This window comes from Ochlerotatus camptorhynchus, unplaced genomic scaffold (assembly GCF_037179485.1).
Source record: "Ochlerotatus camptorhynchus isolate MF236.1 unplaced genomic scaffold, CSIRO-AGI_Acam_v1.1 ptg000412l, whole genome shotgun sequence".
In the NCBI taxonomy this organism is placed as follows: Eukaryota; Metazoa; Arthropoda; class Insecta; order Diptera; family Culicidae; genus Ochlerotatus; species Ochlerotatus camptorhynchus.
This window is the reverse complement of record NW_027040898.1, coordinates 420,706-442,500: the sequence shown is the minus strand read 5'-3', so window position 1 is coordinate 442,500 and position 21,795 is coordinate 420,706. Positions and strand designations below refer to the sequence as shown.

General features: G+C 43.3%; 1 protein-coding gene across 5 annotated transcripts in view; it reads right to left on the bottom strand.

Annotated features, from left to right (window-relative positions):
• LOC135710982 (uncharacterized) overlaps positions 1–21,795 on the bottom strand; it is an 825,769-nt gene that overhangs the window by 454,385 nt on the left and 349,589 nt on the right. For all 5 annotated transcript variants that reach the window (XM_065233717.1, XM_065233715.1, XM_065233718.1 and 2 more), the window contains exon 2: positions 12,053–12,577. In XM_065233717.1, coding sequence (XP_065089789.1) covers positions 12,053–12,196 — 144 coding nt within the window. In that variant the 5' untranslated portion in view covers positions 12,197–12,577. The remainder of the gene's footprint in view (positions 1–12,052; positions 12,578–21,795) is intronic.

Here is a 21,795-nt window from a genome sequence, read left to right as displayed (position 1 = left end):
ATCAACCAGACCAGACCAAAAAATGAATTTTGATTTCATCAAATCGATTAAATTCCATTAAATACGTCTCACTCAAAATTTATTCTTGGCCTGCTTTCGACGTCCACATGAAGTGAAACAAAAACATGTTTTCTGATGTGAAAAAAGTTGTGCCACCAACGATGCCTGAACCCATTGTTTACGTACGGTGGAGTCATCTACAATTTGTAAGTAAGTACGTGAAACCAAGGTTTTCTTTCTAGATACTCGGGGGGTGCTTCTGATTAAAGCAGCCCAGTTGCAGTGGCAGGCGCGTAGGCAACATGTTATACAGTGACAGCGGGCCCAGCACAGCAAAATAAATGATTTGAGCCCGGGACATGCTGCCTACTGTCAAACGCTGCTATTGGTATAGGCCTTGTCACTGGCCTGGATTAAAGAGAAACTGGGAAATACTGTCAAATACCCTTCAATGTGGGTATTTTCTGAATCGGGGTGACGTCTAAAGTCCGGTAAAAGTGTCCGACTCCATTTTGAAATTCAAGGTGATGACTTCCGGTATTAGAGAAACTTGTAAACACTATCAAATACCCTTCAATATGGATATTTTCGGAATCGGGATGACGTATAGAGACCGGAAATCGCTATCTGACGCCATCTTGAAATTCAAAATGGCGGCTTCTGGTTATAGAGAAACTTAGAAACACTGTCAAATACCCTTCAATATGAGTATTTCTGGAATCGGGGTGACGTCTAGAGACCGGAAATCAATGTCTGGTGCCATCTTTAAATCCAAGATGGCACCTTCCGATTATAGAAGAGCTGGGAAATACTATCAAATACCCTTTAATATGGGTATTGTCAGAATCTGGGCGACGTCTAGAGACTAGAAATAGATTTCTTACTTCATCTTTAAATCCAAGATGGCACTCTTGAAACTCTGTTGAATACACCACAGATTTCAAAATCGAATTCCATCCGGTCTCGCCAAACGGTGCTTATCCAATCACCGTGTGTGGTAGTGTCCTGTTGGTCGTCATCAGCAGCAACAGCAGCAGCAGTGCTTTGGCGCGTGGCGTTGAACATTGTTCTCCAGTACACAACGAAAATCTGCCCGCAAGCAGCGAGCTACAGCCCACATGAGCGTCCATTCAGCGAAGAAGAAGGAAGAAGTTGTACCGCTACTGATCGTTTGAGTTTTAAAAATTTGATAACCTACCTACTTAACCTAACGTGCCAGACCCACAATGATCGGATCGTCTTCAGCAATCTCTGAACCTTTCGATGGTAGCAGTTCTCCGTAACTCCAGCGTCTGAAGACCAGCCCTTTTTTGTTTTAGGTGATGGCAATCCGCGGTACTCTCCCAGATTGGAACCCCATATTCTATCACGGGAAGGATTATTTGCTTATAGACAGCAAGCTTGTTTTTCGGGTACAGAGTGGATCTTCTGCTGTTGAGCGGATATAGGGATCTCTTCAGGATGTTGTATTTGGTTTTCGTTTTGCTGAGCCTGAAAAGCAGCTTGCTGTCATATGTAACGCCGAGGTAGACTACCTCTATGGACCATTCCACCACTGTGCCGTTCAAGTTGATCTTATTTTTCTAAGACGGGACAAGTCTGGGAGATTTTGAATGAGGAAAGAGGAAATGGGTCTTCACCACGTTTATACGGATCTTCCAGCTGTTGAAATAATTCAGTCCTCTCTGAAGTTTGGCGGTCAGAGCTCCGATGACCTTACATCCATAAGGCTTAGAAATGGCTTATCGTCGAAATGCTTTTCCGTTACCTAGAAAATTTTCTTGAATTTTTAAGTCTTTTTTTTTTGTAATTACTTTATTTGTACAGGCTCAATCGAATAAACTTTACAGAGCCGAGTTATCCTTTGCGTTATACATTGTTACTGTCTTATATTTAAAGTTAAAGGAACTGGACCGAGTACTCGCGGTCGTCTCGAGGTTAGTGGAGATTTACAATTTTTTGGATGGGAAAAGGGAAGAAGGAGGTTTTAAATGTGGTTTACGATATAACTATTTAATTAATCCTAAAGCATGAAATTATTTCTATTCATCTTGAAAAAAAACATTGAAAAAAAAACCCCCAGACGTACAAAACACAAACTAAACACAAGGTTAGTCAAACTTACAATCTAAGGTTAATATCCTTAAAGTAAACATATATGAGTTTCATAAACTCCAGATCGCGTCTAGCCAAAATATCCCGAACTGGAACATTAGGTTGTCTACCTCCAGCCCGAAGGGAATCATAAAAATGTGATCTGACTCCACGATACTCCACACAAGACCAAAGGATGTGATCAGCGTCCTGGTAACCTTGACCACATTCACAGAGATTGCTGTCTCCCAACCCCACACGGAACAAGTGAGCGTTTAGACAATAGTGATTGGACATGAGACGAGACATCACGCGTATGAAGTCTCGACCCAAGTCCAACCCTTTGAACCATGCAAACTTCGACACCTTAGGGATAATTGAATGTAGCCATCGTCCCAAGCTCCCTTCACTCCATTGATGTTGCCAGCTAACGAGCGACTGCTGACGATAAATAGAGAAAAATTCACTATAGGCGATCTGTCGATCATAAATGTCGCCTTCCATAGCGCCCACCTTCGCAAGTGAATCCGCCTTCTCATTGCCCAAAATTGAGCAATGCGAAGGGACCCACGCGAAGGTGATGATGAAAGAGCGCACGGATAAAGCACTAAGCAGTTCTCGTATTTTCAAGAGAAAATACGAGAAGTGCTTTACCGGCCTAATGGAACGGATAGCCTCGACAGAACTGAGACTATCCGTAAAAATAAAATAGTGGTCTGGAAGAAGTGAAGCAATAGTTTCCAAAGTGTAGTGAATTGCTGCCAGTTCAGCCACATACACAGAACAAGGAGCTTCAAGTTTTCGAGAGGCGCTATGAAATTCATTAAATACACCAAAACCAGCAGACTCCTCTATTAGAGATCCATCTGTGAAAAACGTTCTTGCAGAATCAACATGGCCAAACTTTGCAGCGTATAATGACGGAGCAATCATAGGACGATGATGCTCTGGAATTCCGCGGATTTCCTGCGTCATAGATAAATCAAAATTCACTGAATTGCCGAAATCGGAGAAGACTACACGATTGGGAATATTTCTTGAAGGGCTGACATCCTGTGTTAAATATAGGTAGTACAAAGTCATAAAACATGTTTGAGGATTTAGCTCCAGAAGCTTCTCAAAATTTGCAATCACCAGTGGGTTCATTACTTCGCAACGGGTGAGGAGCCTCAGAGATAACTCTGAAAAACGGACGGATAGTGGCAACATGCCCGCCAGCACTTCGAGACTCATAGTATGAGTCGAGTGCATGCATCCTAACGCGATACGAAGACAACGATACTGGATCCGTTCCAGCTTGATGATGTGCGTTTTAGCTGCCGACTGGAAGCAAAAACTGCCGTACTCTAAAACCGATAAAATCGATGTCCGGTACAACGTCAGAAGATCTTGTGGATGGGCTCCCCACCACGTTCCGGTAATTGATCGAAGGAAATTGATCCTTAGTTGGCATTTTCGTCTCAGATACTCAATGTGGGATCTCCAGGTGCATTTGGAATCGAACCAGACCCCGAGATATTTAAAAGACATGGAATGAGTGATCGGCTTACCCAAATGTTGAAGCTTCGGTTGTGCTGGGCTATGCTTCCTAGAAAAAACGACCAACTCAGTTTTCTCCGTGGAGAATTCGATACCTAGCTGAATAGCCCAAGTAGACAAATTGTCCAAGGTATCCTGTAAGGGTCCTTGCAGGTCAACCTCTTTTGGCCCTGTGATAGACACTACGCCATCATCTGCAAGTTGTCTCAACGTGCAATTGTCACTAAGACAATTGTCAATTTCTCTAACGTAGAAATTGTACAAAAGGGGGCTTAAACATGAGCCTTGGGGGAGACCCATGTAGCTAAATCGAAAAGCTGTAGAGTTTCCACGAGAAAAGCTCATATGTTTTTCTGACAGCAAATTGTACAAAAAATTATTAATTAATGGAGACAATCCACAAACGTGGAGTTTCTCTGAAAGAACTTCAACGGATACTGAATCAAAAGCCCCCTTGATATCCAAGAACACAGAAGCCATTTGCTCTTTCTTAGCAAAAGCTAACTGAATTTCCGAGGAAAGCAACGCGAGACAGTCGTTCGTTCCCTTACCCCTACGGAAACCAAATTGAGTATCTGAAAGAAGGTGGTTCGTCTCAACCCATTTGTCGAGGCGAAAAAGGATCATTTTCTCCATCAATTTCCGAATACACGACAGCATCGCGATCCGATACGAATTGTGATCCGACGCGGGTTTATCAGGCTTTTTAATGGCTATCACCCTCACTCGTCTCCAATCGTCGGGAATAATATTGAGCTCCAAGAACTGATTGTACAAGTTCAACATGCGCCTCTTAGCGACGTCTGGGAGGTTTTTCAGCAAGTTGAACTTGATTCTATCAGATCCCGGGGCAGAATTGCCACACGAAAGGAGAGCGAGTGAAAGTTCGACCATTGAAAAAGGCTGACTGATTTCGTCTACCGAATTCGCGGTTTCGCGAGGAATCAACTGCGACGGCACGGAATCTGGACACACTTTTCGCGCGAATTTAAGAATCCATTGATCCGAGCATTCCTCGCTTTCGTTGTTAGTAGACCGGTTACGCATTCTTCGCGCCGTACTCCAAAGCGTATTCATAGACGTTTCGCGCGACAATCCGTCTACAAACTGCCGCCAGTAACCCCGTTTTTTGGCCTTGATGAGGCTCTTGAGTTCGCGTTCAAGAGATGTGTATGCGTCGAAATGCTCGCGTGTTCCGCGTTTCCGAAAAAGTTTAAACGCGTCGGACTTTTTACGGTAAACCTCCGTGCATTGTTGATCCCACCAGAGCGATGGTGTTTTCTTACGAATAGACGATCGCGGCACCGGTCGTGTTTGAGCTTGAAGTGCGCTGTCGACGATGAGATTAGAGAGGAAATTATATTCCTCCAACGGCGGAAGCTCTTCCACTGACGATACTGTATCGTCTATCGCGGATTGGAACTTAGTCCAATCGATGTTACGGGTTAGATCATACGCGACGTTAACGGATTCTGACGAGTTGAACCCACTGGCAATCGAAATTTTGATCGGCAAATGATCACTACCGTGCGGATCCTGGATTACATGCCAAGTGCAATCCAACGATAGTGAATTGGAGCAAAAGGTGAGGTCTAATCTGCTACCATTCGAGGATGGACCAGCCAAACGTGTTACTTCTCCATTGTTAAGGATTGTCATGTTAAAGTTGTCACAGAGATCATAAATCAAAGTAGAACGGTTATCATCGTACAGTTCCCCCCAGCCTGTACCGTGGGAGTTAAAATCTCCCATGATCAACCATGGAGCGGGAAGTACCGCACATATGTCGAAAAGTTGTTTGCGATTAACAGAGACTCTAGGAGCAATATATACAGAAGCAATACAAAGGCTCTTACCTTTAATGGTAGCCTGACATGCGACAACTTCAATACCGGGGAATTCGGGAAGATTCACTCTATAGAAGGAATGGCACTTTTTGATCCCCAAAAGCACCCCTCCTCCACGTGAATCCTCACGATCCAATCGAATAATGTTAAAATCATAAAAAGGGAGATCAATTTCTGAAGAGAGCCATGTTTCACAGAGGGCAAATGCATCGCAATTATTGTTATGGACTAAATACTTGAACGAATCTAATTTCGGAATAAGACTTCGACAATTCCACTGTAGAACAGTGATCAAATCCCCGACCTCGTTTGGAAAATTATCCATCGAAGGAGATGATAGCTGCAAGAAGGGGCCATTTTGAAGTCAATTGCTTCAAGAAGGATTTCACAGTGGGAAGCAATGTGAGGACAATGCTTTTCAGAGGATCAGAAATGTTGAGGTATTTGAGAATACCGTCCACAATGTCATCAAATGAGAACAACCCAGATGAAGAAGGGGTTTCTGTTCTTAAAATTGGGGCATCAGGGGTTTTGGATGTCCCCGGAAGTGGTGGAAAATCCTGGGTATAGTCAGTTCTGCGGAATCCAGGAGGAGTAGAAGTCTCCTTTTTTCCACCACTCCTTGATTTAGGCAAGCTGATTTGGGGTTCTTTATTTGCAACAATCCGCGAACGGATGCGCTTTCGTTTCCGTGCAGAACCTTCCGGAAAACTGAAAGAAGTTCCCTCCTCAGCCAAGTCAGAGTCAGTCTCGTCATCTGACAAAAGAGAAAAGGGATTTTTGTCATTGGTCGATGGCGTGGCTGTCTTAAGCATTTCTGCAAAAGACCGCCTGGAACGTTCCTTAAGGGAGCGTTTCATTTTGTCCCCGAGCTGTTTGTACGCCGGGCACGACGAGAGAGCATGAGGAGGAGTTCCATTGCAGTACACGCATTTTGGTGCAGTAGCTGCGCAGGTGTCATCCTCATGCTTCTCCCCGCATTTGGAGCAGCGTGCCTTGTTGCCGCAGTGGGAGGCCGTATGTCCCAACCGCTTACAATGCTGGCAATTCATGACCCGAGGTACAAACAACCGCACAGGAAGACGAAGTTTTCCCAGCTCGATGTATTGAGGAAGGGCAGATCCAGAAAAGGTCACCCGAAACGAGTCTGTGGGGGTAAAACTCTTTTTACCCTCGCTGAGCGATACTGACTTCATTCTATGAACGGCCAGTATCTTTACCGGAGGAAGCAAAGGGTTCTTGAATCGGCCAACCGCTTGCTTCTCCAGTATCTCGGGGTTCAGACTCGCCTCAGTGACCACGCCTTCGATCTCCACATCAGAGGCTGGAATGTACACCCTATATTCCAGTGTGAAAAATTGGGAAACAGCAATTTCATTGGCCTGTTTCAGGTTAGCGACGGTCACGCGAAGTTTGTTGTGCCTAACCTTCGTTATTTCGGTCACGGCAGAGAATCGCTTTGTCAGATCATCAGATATCTGAACAACATTCAAGGGTTTGTTTTTGAGCTGAAAATAGACAACCCATGGGCCAGTCGAGTCATTCGGGTAGGCCCGCAATCTGGTGCTTTTCTCATCCTGCCCATTGACAGACTGAGACGACGAACCAGGGATGACATCATCATTATTCTGAGATGAATGGTCATCCATGTCGTCTTCTGACAAAACATCCATTTTGTTCAACTAGTGGGAGCGCAAAACGCTCTCCCACTGAACGCACAGACACAATACACAGAAAACACTACAAACACAGAAATACAAAATGAAAATTTAACTAATGGGGGAGTAAAAGAAACAAGAAAAAAACAAAAACTTATCTGATAATCCTATACTACTACCACCGAGCGTTATATGTGTAGGCGTTTACACCGATGGCTGGGAAGCGACGCGCAGCGTGGATGACCTTCGCTGTGGTGCACTTGATCGAGGCGCGGCACTCAGCGCACACAGGCGCACGATGAATGATGAACGATATAGATGTAGAAACGGGTGCTCCTCACACTCGATGATGATGATACGTGAGCGGGTATGCGTAAGCGCGTATGCGTGACCACGCAACGATGATGCCCAAATTTGTTTGCGAATTTCCAATAGCACGGATTAATCTTTCTGAAAATGACACTTTCTACTAAAAAAAAAACTCACTTTTCGATCAATTTACCGGGAACTATGCCAGGAGTCACTTAGTGAGAAAAAACTGATAAATTATATCAAGCGAATACCGAAAAAACTTCCAAAACAACGGAGCGCGAAACAAGTCGACCGTACTTCTTGCTAGGACGCAGTGGGATTTTTAAGTCTTTAATGGCAATCAAACGAAACTTTCTCCAACACACACTAGCCTACAATGTTCTCTACTGACCTTATCCCCAGCACCTACATTGTGTTGACGACGAACCTTGATACTACTCAGTTCATTTATAGTGCTTATTTTTACGAGTCGCTCGTGAAACCCTGCAGGATTCCTAGGACAAGTTTACTTTTCTCGTTTATCACGTCGCCCGCCGTGGCGGGATCCATTCCACTTACTGTTTGTTGCTGTTCGTAAAATCCTTGCAGTCCATCGGTGTCATAACCTTTCCCCATGAGTGCACACATTCCCCCACTAACTCTTCGGAAGCAGCCAGCTGCTATTAATCAAACATCCGTTTCCCGGACCCGCACTGGAATTCCTTACGTAACGAGTAAAAGTTCTCTCCGCTGGCTGGCTGGCGCTTGGAATTCGCTACTTTTGCTGTTTTGTTTTATTTTCCTTTTCGTCGTCGGTCGGTCCAGTTTATTTTTTATTGTACTGTTATCAACTCGAATTCAGTGAAGCGAAGCTGGTGAAATTTTTCGCCCGAATGAAGCAAAAGTTGGAAAACATTTCCAAGAAGTGGCCACCGACCACTGGACTGTCCGGTTGGAGTTGCGGAATGTCTAACTTAGCTGGGGATTGTTTTGAACGGAGTATTTGATTACTACGAAGAAGTGGATCGCATTGCCAGATAAAAACGGGCAATTCAATGGTTATTTACGTGCAATCCTTCACAGCTCTAATAAGGTCTTATATAGGGGCTGGGATGAGAATAATCATTTATTCGTATAAAAACATTTGATTCCTACCTTTTTCGTGATAGGTAATACAAACTCATCAGCAGCTACGAGGCTTGCAAAGCAAACAAAACTCAAGTGCCTACCCCCTTGAGCTGTGCATTCAAACCAGCTACGCATACACAAACGTGTCTCCATTCACCAGCATCCTCAACTGGATAAACAAGCCTCCAGTAATGCTGCTGTATAAAAGTGTGATGTTTACTTTTGACCCCGTAACTGTTACGTTCATGTGTGCTACCACCAAACTGCGTCGTTCGCTACAAGTTCAAAGTTCGAAAAAAAAATTCAAATGGAACCTTGTTTTATTGTTTCAATGAAAACATTTGCGAATGTGTAGCTGTAAATTTGAAAAACATGGTTTAAAAATACAGATCTTTTCCCTCCTGGTTTATTCACACGGCAAAAGACAACAAACGATACGCCACTGCACTCATGTGTACACGGCTACCTCTCCTATAACAATGGCGGACCTTATCATCACACGGATGAATAGACCGACTCAAAATTGAGTTAGATTCGAGTGGATTTACTCGCAAAGTGAGTTGAAATGTTTCGAGATGTTCCTCAAAAAACTGCTCGAATATGAGTAGGAGTATGCTGACTGAATGAAACCTCCGTCGATTTTCCTCATATTCGAGAAGTTCTTCCTAGAAAATATAGGAAAATTCAACTCACCTTGTGAGTAAATTCACTTTTTGCAAAATTGTGTCGAATCCAACTCAATTTTGAGTTGATCTCATCGTCCACACATGCATACGGCGGGAAAAAAAATGGCCAATGGCACTTGCTGGCTGTGAATTCCAAGCGCATTTTGAGTGGTGGTTGAGATAGTCCACGTTTCGTTTCATCGGGAATGACGCAGCCAACCAAGTCCAGCTGTTATGGCGCTGTTGTTTGTACCACTGACTGGCTGTCATACACTCATAAAATAAATCACATAACCAGTGGAAAATATCCGTGTGAATTTCACATAACCTTCATGTTCACTAAATAACATGAACGTTATGTGAATCTATGTGATTTCTCATATAGAATTTCTAATGCTATGTGATATTCAGGTAAAAATCATTGTTTTTGTTTTTGGAAAAATACTATGTGCGTTCCTAATAGAAACTAAGGGAAAACTTTTTTCAGTGTAGTTCGCCGTACGCGGCCGACCACGATGCCGATGCATAACAATCTTCGGGCATGGCGCGAACAAAAGGATAAGCTCCGTGGGTTTTTCCACCATTTAGCCACTGGACTTTTTAACACATAGGGGAAATGTCTCTAATGGTGGCCTATGGATCTAAGATTGGGCCTATCGCTAAAAATCTGCTATTGATCAATTTTTTCTAGATGAACGCGTTATTGGGACGTTACTAATGGATATTTTTGGTTGCTATTGAAAATCTAGTCGATTGCTGAATTTATGTGTGGGCGAAAATTAGGGACACTTAGGCCGACATTACCTGCATTTCCCCTATATGGCACGGGACAATGAAGAATTTTGGTGTAGCTCCGGGGGTCTCTTTCCCTGTCAACCACATATAGATGCTCTATAGCTCATATGAATTTAATAGTTTGGGCAATCTGACACTTTTGGACAAACTGATAGACGTAAATCTGAGCCCTCCCCATGGACATGGAGGTTGATGGTACTGAAGCAAAGGGTTATGTTCAATTTCTTTATATTTGCAACGATGATGATTTCCTATAGTGAGTCAATGATATCAAAAAATCGCTTCTAGCGATCAATGAATACGCACACACCTGCTACAAGATTTTTTTGCATCATCATAAGCTAACGATGAACTCTGACTCTTAACACTAATACGCAGAGAGCATTTCGAACAGTGAGTTACCAAGGTCTCAAGAGAGCAAGACGATAACAACATCATTGCTCAAGATAACTACGCAAGGCTTGTTGTGAGTGCACGCTAGAAACTAAAGATCTCAATGCGTACAGCTGAGTACAAGAAGTTGTTCGGATTATCTACAACTGATGAACAACCGTGATCAGATCATGATCATTGCCATAATGATCGTGATTTTTTTTTTTGATTTTTTCAGTCTGTGAATTAGGAAAGACGCATGTACTTGTGTTGACGGCATTGCACAGTGGTTTGAATGCTCAATATCACGAACTTTTTTATTAACGCCTTCAATGTCGGTTTTCTTCACTATGATGTCTTTAAAAGAGTTTTTGTATAAAATAAGGCGCAAATACTAGTGATAGGTTTTAGTTCGGAACTCCACCACAGGCAGCGCTGCAAAATCTAGCTTTTTACATTTACAAGATAGCCCAAGTAACATTTCAAGTTTTATCGCGGTTTTAAAGCATTCTACAAGTCAAAATCATGCTCTATGCATTGTTTTTGCCGGATCTGGCATCTGCTCACTATGCTTCTGCTACGTTGGAGATGCTCAAGAAGGAAAAAGTCGTTTTTGTCGAAAAATTCCAAAATCCCCCAAGTACTGCCCTGAACTGCTTCCTATCGAAAGATACTGGGCAATAATTGAACGCCATCTTATGAAAGATGAAAAAGAAGCAAGCTCTGTTGCTCTGCAGCACAACGAAAAGTTGTGCAGAATCTAATAAGCGGTAGCAAGAGAAAAGTCCAAGCGTTCTTCACAAATGAGAAGTAAACATTGAAACTCACGTGAAATCGGTCATATGTATGTTGATTTTCGTTGATATAAAGTAAACTTATGAATTTGTTCGAAAATAAATATTTTCCTTTGAGAAACAGGTGTCTACTTTCATTAATGAACAGTCCTTATGATCAGGGTTGCTTCCACTCACTTGCTATAAAAAAATGATTTTCTGAATTTTGAAATCATTCGATGTTATAATGATATTTTGTACTTGTTAGACACAAGAAGCGGATGAAAGGCAAGTGTTTGACTCATAAAACCTGTCAATTTTGCTACCAGAGTGTTACAATAAGCAATTTTATGATTCGTGAGCGTTCACTCAGAGTGAGCGCTCGCGAGTCGTAAAATCGCTGATTGTGACTATCTGAAAACGAATTTGACAGGTTTCATGTGTCAAACACTTGCTTTTTAACCTCTTTTTGTAACTAGAAAGTACAAAATATGGTTGTAACATCTAATGATTCCAAAATTCAGAAAATCATGTTTTTATAGCAAGCTTGTTTACTTTCCATGATTTACGTCAAAGACGGTTTACGTCTTGTGTAAAAAAGCTTATTTCTAAGTGTGTTATTTTCTTATGTGTATTGCAAGAGATAAAAAAAGGAAAACGCTGACACCAACATTGAAAAGGCACGGGACTTAAATCATATAACATGAACTCATAGACTGGAAAAGACAGTAATTTTCGATTTGCTGAAGCAGAAGGAAGCGTATACTGTTGCTTCGGTGTAGGCTTTATAGGGCAACAATAGCTACCTAAATATAAGTATAGTGAGAGAGTGTGAGACAGAGCTAACACAGTAAAATGGGTACAAAAGCCATCGCTTGCAAGGTACTCACTGAAAACAGAGCCGACGACGTCGGTGTGGAACCGGAGGCGGCCGCCGTGCTTCCGTAGTTGAACTGCGTCTGGTAGTTGCTGCTGGAGAGGATCTTCTTGTGTGCTGATGCATGGGCTCGATAGGCACTGACACTCAGTTTCATTGTTGACCACCGGAATAAACTGCTCTCGAGCTATAGCTATGGGCTGCTGAGAATCGCACACACACACACACCCTCACACGCGGTGAGCTTACTTAATTACTGCAAGCTTACTTTCTTCTGATTTTCGGACACTTCCCAAAACCGACTCAACTACAATGCACCCACGCCGTCGTTTTCTACCGCCTTCCTTCACTCGGCTTGGGAGCCGGCCCACTCAACGCTCGTCACTAATCTCTTGCTCTTGCTCCTTTCCGTTTCCGCCTAGCCTGGGGATCAGCAGCGAATCGTCACGGGCAATTAGCGATGACATCTACTGCTGCTGCGGCGGCTGGCAACACTGGTGCCATTCATGTTGCTCCGGACACGAATCCCTCCGGGGATCTGTAAAGTGAACACACAGAGGAAAAGGGAAAGATGAGAAAAGAACATTACATAAACCGGGGGCGGTTTGGGTTGGTGGTAATCCCATTAAGGATAAAACGGTTATCGCATTTTGATTAATTGAATTATAGCTCGGGGTACTTAATTTATCTCCGGTAGATGAAGTCTGCTTTGTTGCTGGAATAGGACAATTTGTAACCCATGGTTTTCCTAAGTTAATGGTGAGGATAAGAAGTTTGAGATGGAGATGTTTTTTTGGATTTCGAAGGTTGTGAGCACGAGAAGGGAATACTAATACTAAATTACAGGGCATTGTTTCGTATAACTCTTCAGCGCACAGCAGCCATCAGACATTTCTGCCATTGAACTCACCGAACTTACCGCTATTTCAGCTCAGCTCAGTTGACTTCCTTTTACCTCCAAAAAGCAATGCGGCTGCAATGTAGGTATCGTTTCCAGCACCTAAAGCAATACTTTTTCGTAATTGGATACGCTAATAAACCCGACAAGGACGATGACGACGGCGGTGCTAGAATATTTCCAATATTGAATTTTTCCAGCTCCGGTGGCCACTTCTGGGAAACGGAGCGACAGAGCTTTGCTCTAGCGTTCATGCGTAACAGCCTATTTTTTTCAACAAGGTTTATACAGTAACCCCTCCATATATGCACTGTGGGTGGTACCGTCCACCCACCGCTGTTTCGCGGCTACCCTTGAACCAATTGAGCTAATTTTCTGTAGGTAACTAGTTTATGGTTGACACTAATCACATACAAAAAAATCAACGTTATTGGTACCACCCCCCGCATACACGGAAGGAACGCTGTTTGTAGATAGACGATAGGAGAAAAAGAGAAAAAAAGAGAACTGATAGACCGGGAAAGGTTCGTTTGAGTAAAGTTTATTATCTTTTGCCGCCTTCTGATCGTCTTGTTTTTTGGCTGTAAGGAAATTCATTGGACGCCTTCGAATGGAACGGAAATAAATAGAGTGGACAAAGATTTCACGGCAGGTAATGGAGGGCGAGGAAAAAAAAAGGTTTTTCTTTTGCTCGGGAATTTTAAAGATCACTTTGCGCTGAGTGCTAATTGTAAGCTGCTTTAAAATTATGAGCCAATTCTTGTGGAAATATGCAATGTTCATGAGAAGTTTAAGAGGCATTTTTGTAATTATGTATAGATTTCAACATATTTTGAGCATATCTCGGAGTAATCCTGCACATAATAAGATTAATTTAATTTATTTTAGAAATCACCCAGCTGTGCTATTCCTGGCAAATTGAACCTCAATTCTCTTGATGATGATGATGATGATTGAGACTACCACTCATGTAGCAAGGCGCCTGCACATAGCAATGGGCAATCCAATCTGGACGGCTTGATCAAGTCCCACTGACAAATCATATTCAGCTTGGCACTGTATGAAGGGCCAAAAACGGAGGGGTGGACCCGTAAGCAGAAACACCCACACGAAACCCACCGGGAACAGAATAAGAATCTCCATGCAGCAACCAGGATCATATAATTCGCAATGAACAAGCCCTCGTCCTGAAGGATGCCCCATGAGTGTGGAGAAGAGCCCGCCCTCTATCCACGAAATTTTAGCAACAGGAAGTTGGCAATCCCACTTTCCCTATCCAAATCGCTTCAATCGGTTCTCCTGTTGGACCCTCCCTTCCCTTTTGTATATTTATTTAAATGTATAACTACGGGATCAGGGCCGCGTTCGGGATTTAAAAAAACACTTAGCACTGCATTAACTACTTATATTCAGGAAAAAGATACACTTCTTACTTCACTAACGTCCGAAAGGTAAAAGAGAGCGTGAATCGCTTCGATACTTCCTTTTGTAGACTATAGTTGCTGACTCGGATGATCGGCAACTGCGCTGGACTCTCCGGGTCGATGGCTGGAACTATTGCTGACTCCTACAGATTCCTATGGCTGGTGGATGGCTGTGTTGGGGGAGGGGGGGGGGGTGAAAAAGTGTCGTCCTTGGCACTTGGCGTCTTCAGGGTTTTATCCTCAACTCTTTGAACTTCCTCAGGCTCCTCTTTTCTTGATTTCTGTTTTCGTCTCCTTAATTTAGATATTCTCCTGGCTACTCTGTCGATTGACCGTCTAAGATAGATAAGGATGAGCATTATCAGTATGATTGTTGTTACTGACAATCCTCCAAAAAGACTCCAAATTCGCGTCTCGTTGTTGAACTGCTTTAGAGACACATGATGAAGTAGTTCCCTGTTGATCCGTGTACGGTTGTCTATCAGGGTAATATTTAAATCGTTCTTTAACCAGCTGTTAATTGGAATGTTGTGTAGAGCTGCTTGAATGAACTGATATTTTGATGTTACTTCCTTTGAATTATATGTTGTGTTCCCAAATTTAACCGTGCAATTTGAAAATGTGACTATAAAATTTCCGGTCAGGTTTCTATTGTCTGCTCCACAAGTTGATGAGATTGTGCTGTTTCCTGCGTTTGTTATTAAAATGGTGTTGTCGGCTATTAGTTTTCCTTCTATACGATGATCTGTCTTGATGATGCATTGAGCAACTCTACCCAGTATGAGTGGTTGAATGCAGTTGTCTGAGAATTCTTGAATGAATGAATGTCGTTGCACGTATTCGGTTGGTTTGCTTGTTGTGAGAAGCGATTTCTTGTACTTGATTAAGAATTTCGGGTGCTCCTTGATGATATTGTTGTTGATATTTAACGGGAAAATTTGGATGATATCAGCTTCTTCCGGTTCCAGTTGTGGTACGTGTAATATGTAGAGAAGCGAGTTTTTACTGACTGCTATCTTCGGCGTTACGAAATAAAATGCCTCGTCGGGTAGGTCCACTTTTATTCCCTGTTCCTCTAGTAGCGTCCCTATTGTGTTGATTTCCTTCATAGACAATATTCTCGTGTTGACGGTAAACGTTTTTGATAAGATTATAGTGTCCTGAACGTCCAGTAAAATTTTGTTAATTGAGTCGATATTTAGAATTGTAATAAGTGTCTCAATTTCGTTCAGAACTATTTTGTTAGTGTATGAGTTTTCTACTATCTTATTAACGGTATTTGTTAGACTTTGTAGCCTTGAGTTCATTTGTGAATTGATTTGGTATTGTTTTTTTTTGTTTTCAGTAATGAGGTCGTTCAAGATACGGATTGAATTTGTTGATGGCCCAAACTATTGCGAGAGCTTCTTTTTCGATGGTGGCGTATCTTGTTTCCGCATCATTTAAAGTTCTTGATGCGAACGCTATTGGTTTTTCTACTTTATCTTGAATTTGAGATAGTACGGCGCCGACGGCATAATCGGATGCATCGGTCGTTAATATAAATGGTTTGTCGAACTGTGGGTATGCAAGTACTTGGTCTGTGGAAATAATTTGTTTCAATGTTGTAAACGATTGAATATACGACGGGTCATTGGGGTTTATGATTACGTCCTTTTTAAGGTATTTAGTCATTGGGCGAGTAATTTTAGAAAAATCTTGTATGAACCGACGATAATAGCCTGCCAGGCCCAGAAACTGTTTAATTTCCTTTTGAGTCTTTGGTGTAGGCCAGCTAATTTTATTAATTACTTTATTTGTACAGGCTCAATCGAATAAAATTTACAGAGCCGAGTTATCTTTTTTGTTATACATTATTGATGTCTTATATTTAAAGTTAAAGGAGCTGGACCGGATACTCGCGATTGTCTCGAGGTTAGTGGAGATTTACAATTTTTTTTTGATGGGAAAAGGGAGAGGGAGGTTTGAAATGTGGTTTACGATACAAATATTTAATTAATCCTAAAACATGAACTAATTTCTATTCATCTTGAAAACAAACATAAAAAAAAACCCACACGTACAAAATACAAACTAAACACAAGGTTAATAAAACTTACAATCTAATGTTAATATTCTTAAAGTAAACATATATGAGTTTCATAAACTCCAGATCGCGTCTAGCCAAAATATCCCGAACTGGAACATTAGGTTGTCTACCTCGAGCCCGAAGGGAATCGTACAGTTCAGATCTGACTCCGCGATGCTCAGCACAAGACCAAATAATGTGATCTGCGTCCTGGTAACCTTGTCCACATTCACAGAGATTGCTGTCCTTCAGCCCAACACGGAACAAGTGAGCGTTTAACGAATAGTGATTGGACATGAGGCGAGACATCATACGAATGAAGTCTCGACCCACATCCAACCCCTTGAACCAAGGACTCTTCGACACCTTAGGGATGATCGAATATAGCCATCGTCCCAAACTCCCTTGACTCCACTTATTCTGCCAGCTGTCGAGTGACTGTTGACGATAAATGAAGAAAAATTCATTGTAGGCGATTTGTCGATCGTAAATATCGCCTTCCATAGCGCCCACCTTAGCAAGTGAGTCAGCCATCTCATTGCCCGGAATCGAGCAATGAGATGGGACCCATGCAAAGGTGATGACAAAAGATCTTAAAGATAAAGCACTTAAAAGCTCTCGTATTTTCATGAGAAAATACGAGGAGTGCTTTACCGGTCTCATGGAGCGAATAGCCTCGACAGAACTGAGACTATCCGTAAAAATAAAATAATGATCTGGTGCAAGTGAGGCGATCGTTTCTAGCGTATAATGTATTGCCGCCAGTTCAGCAACATATACGGAACAAGGAGCTTGAAGCATTCGAGAGGCGCTATGAAATTCGTTAAAAATACCAAAACCAGCGGACGACTCTATTAGTGATCCATCTGTGAAGAACGATCTTGCGGAATCAACTTGGCCAAACTTTGCAGCGAAAATTGACGGAGCAATCATGGAACGATGATGCTTTGGGATTCCGCGAATCACTTGCGTCATGGATAAATCAAAATGAACAGAATTGTCGAAGTCGGAGAAGCATACACGACGAGGATTATGCTGTGAAGGGCTGACATCCTGTGTTATGTACACGTAGTACAATGACATAAAACGAGTTTGAGGGTTCAGCTCAAGAATCTTTTCAAAGTTTTCGATTACCAGTGGGTTCATAACTTCGCAACGGGTGAGGAGCCTGAGGGACAATTCCGAGAACCGATCAGAGAGTGGCAACATGCCCGCCAACACTTCTAGACTCATCGTATGAGTCGAGTGCATGCATCCTAACGCGATACGAAGACAACGATACTGGATCCGTTCCAGTTTGATGATGTGCGTTTTAGCCGCCGACTGGAAGCAAAAACTACCGTACTCTAAAACCGATAAAATCGTTGTCCGGTACAACGTTAGAAGATCTTGCGGATGGGCTCCCCACCGCGTTCCGGTAATTGTTCGGAGAAAATTGATCCTTTGTTGGCATTTCCGCTTCAGATACTCAATGTGGGATCTCCAGGTGCATTTGGAATCGAACCAGACCCCAAGATATTTGAAAGACATGGAATGAGTGATCGGCCTACCCAAAAGTTGAAGCTTCGGTTGTGCTGGGCTATGCTTCCTAGAAAAAACGACCAACTCAGTTTTCTCCGTGGAGAATTCGATACCTAGCTGGATAGCCCAAGTAGACACATTGTCTAAGGTATCCTGTAAGGGTCCTTGCAGGTTGACCCCTTTGGGCCCTGTCATAGACACTACGCCATCATCTGCAAGTTGTCTCAACGTGCAGTTGTCACTTAGACAATTGTCAATTTCTCTGACATAGAAATTGTACAAAAGGGGGCTTAAACATGAGCAATGGGGAGACCCATGTAACAGAAGTCATTTGCTCTTTTTTAGCAAAAGCCAACTGAATTTCTGTGGAAAGCAACGCGAGACAGTCGTTCGTTCCCTTGCCCCTACGGAATCCAAATTGAGTATCTGAGAGTAGGTGGTTCGTCTCAACCCATTTGTCCAAGCGAAAAAGGATCATTTTCTCCAACAATTTTCGAATGCACGATAACATCGCGATGGGACGATACGAGTTATGATCTGAAGCGGGTTTTCCAGGCTTTTTAATGGCTATAACTCTCACTTGCCTCCAATATTGAGCTCCAGGAACTGACAAAACAAGTTCAACATGCGCCTCTTAGCGACGTCTGGGAGGTTCTTCAACAAGTTGAACTTGATTCTATCAGCCCCCGGAGCCGAATTGCCACACGAAAGGAGCGCGAGTGAGAGTTCCAGCATTGAAAAAGGCTGGCTGATCTCGTCTACAGAATTCGTCGTTTCGCGAGGAATCATCTGTGCTGGCACGGAATCAGGACATACTTTTCGCGCGAACTTGAGAATCCAACGATCTGAGTACTCCTTGCTCTCGTTGTACGAAGACCGGTTACGCATCCTTCGCGCCGCGTTCCAAAGCATATTCATCGAAGTTTCGCGCGATAAACCGTCCACGAATTGCCGCCAGTATCCGCGTATCTTGGCTTTGATGAGGCTCTTGAGTTCGCGTTCAAGAGCCGAGTACGCTTCGAAATACACGGGTGTTCCACGTTTCCGGAAAAGCTTAAACGCGTCGGACTTTTTACGATAAACCTCAGTGCATTGGTGGTCCCACCAAGGGGAAGGAGGTTTCCTACGCAAAGACGTTCCAGGAACCGGCCGAGTTTGAGCTCGAAGCGCGCTGTCCAAGATCAGATTGGAGAGGAAGTTATATTCCTCCAACGGTGGAAGCCCTTCTACCGACGACACGGCTTCCTCTATCGCGGTCTTGAACGTTGTCCAATCGATATTACGGGTGAGGTCGTACGCGACGTTAACGGATTCCGACGGATTGAACCCACTGGCAATCGAAATTTTGATCGGCAAGTGATCACTACCGTGGGGATCCTGGATCACATTCCACGTGCAATCCAACGATAATGAGTTAGAGCAAAGTGTGAGGTCTAATTTACTTCCATTCGAAGATGGTCCAGCCAAACGTGTTACTTCTCCATTGTTAAGAATTGTCATATTGAAGTTATCACAGAGGTCATATATAAAAGTAGAACGGTTGTCATCATACAGTTCCCCCCAGCCTGTACCGTGGGAATTAAAATCTCCCATAATCAACCGTGGAGCAGGAAGTACTGAACATATATCTGAAAGTTGTTTTCGATTAACAACGGCTCTAGGAGGAATATAAACAGAAGCAATACAAAGGCTCTTACCTTTAATAATAGCCTGACATGCGACAACTTCAATACCTGTAAATTGTGGAAGATTCACTCTATAGAAAAAATGGCACTTTTTGATCCCCAAAAGTACCCCTCCTCCACGCGAATCCTCACGATCCAGTCGAATAATGTTAAAATCATGAAAAGGAAGATCAATATCTGAAGAGAGCCAAGTTTCACAAAGAGCAAATGCATCACAATCATTATTGTGAACTAAAAATTTAAAAGAGTCTAATTTTGGAATAAGACTTCGACAATTCCACTGTAGAATAGTGATCAAATCCCCGACCTCGTTTGGAAAATTATCCATCGAAGGAAATGATTGCTGCAATGAGGGGCCACTTCAATGTCAATTGCTTCAAGAGGGTCTTCACAGTAGGAAGCATTGCCAGAACAATGCTTTTGAGAGGATCAGAAATATTCAGGTACTTGAGAATATCGTCCACAATTTTATCAAATGAGAACAACCCAGATGAAGAAGGGGCTTCTGTTCTTAAAAATGGGACATCAGGGGCTTTGGATGTCCCCGGGAGAGGTGGAAAATCCTGGGTATAGTCAGTTCTTCTGAATCCAGGAGGAGTAGAAACTTCCTTTTTTTCACCACTTTTTGATTTGGGCAAGCTGATTTGGGGTTCTTCATTCTCAACTTTCCGCGAACGGATGCGTTTTCGTTTCCGTGCTGAAAAACAGAAAGAAGTTCCCTCCTCAGCCAAGTCAGAGTCAGTCTCGTCATCTGACAAAAGAGAAAAGGGATTTTTGTCGTTGGTCGATGGCGTGGCCGTCTTAAGCATTTCTGCAAAAGACTGCCGGGAACGTTCCTTAAGTGAGCGTTGTAATTTCTCCCCGCGTTGTTTGTACACCGGGCATGACGAGATACCATGAGGAGTTCCCTTACAGTACACGCATTTTGGTGCGGTAGCTGCACAGGAGTCATCCCCATGCTTCTCTCCGCATTTGGAACAGCGTGCCTTGCTGCCACAGTGGGAGGCCGTATGTCCCAACTGCTTACAGTTTTGGCAGTTCATGACCCGGGGAACGAACAAACGCACAGGTAGTCGAAGTTTTCCCAGCTCGATGTAGTGAGGAAGGGCTGAACCAGAAAAGGTCACACGGAACGAGTCTGTGGGGGTAAAACTCTTTTTACCCTCGCTGACAGATACTGAGCCCAGTTTTTGGACATCCAGTATCTTCACCAGGGGGAGCAAGGGGTTCTTGAAACGGCCAACCGCCTGCTTCTCCAAGATTTCGGGGGTCAGACTCGCTTCGGTGACCACACCTTCGATCTCCACATCACGAGCTGGGATGTAAACTCTGTACTCGAGCGTGAAGAGCTGGGAGGCAGCAATCTCGTTAGCCTGCTTCAGGTTAGAGACGGAGACACGAAGTTTATTGTGCCTAACCTTCGTGATTTCAGTCACGGTCGAGTATCGCTTCGTCAGTGTCGTGACCGGACCGAGGTTTCCAGCCTCGGTCACGGCTACACGAATCTCGACTGATCTGCTTCCAGTACTGATCTGCTTCCAGTACTGCTGCTGCTCTTGCTGCTGATGCTCCTGCTGCTGATGCTCCTGCTGCTGATGCTCCTGCTGCTGCTGCTACTGCTGCTGTTTGGTCTCCGTTGCTTCCAAAGTTAGTTACAAGAATGACCTCTACGAGCTTAGGTAGCTCGTTTTTATACCTCCGTGCTGTGTCAGAATTTCCCCTCACTAAGCACGAGATTTTGTTCGCATCTCTCTATTATCACTTCTGCCACGCTCCACTCTAATTTAGTTTAACTCAAATTGAGTGTTTCATTACTTGACTCACCTCTCAAGTTTTTATTTATTTCATTATTATTATTCCACACCAACTCTATCTACCACAGTCAGATCATTAGTAATTTGCATTACATTCAAAGGTTTGTTTCTGGGCTGAAAGTAGACAACCCATGGGCCAGTCGAGTCATCTGGATAGGCTCGCGATCGGGGGTTTATCTGAGCCTGTCCTTTGCCAGACTGAGACGATGAACCAGGGATGACATCATCTTTCTTCTGAGATGACGTACGTTTTCGACCCTTCTTGCCATCGCGTGGCAAAGTGGTATCATCTTCCGACAAAACGTCCATTTCGTCTTGCGACAAAATGTCCATTTTGCCGTACTAG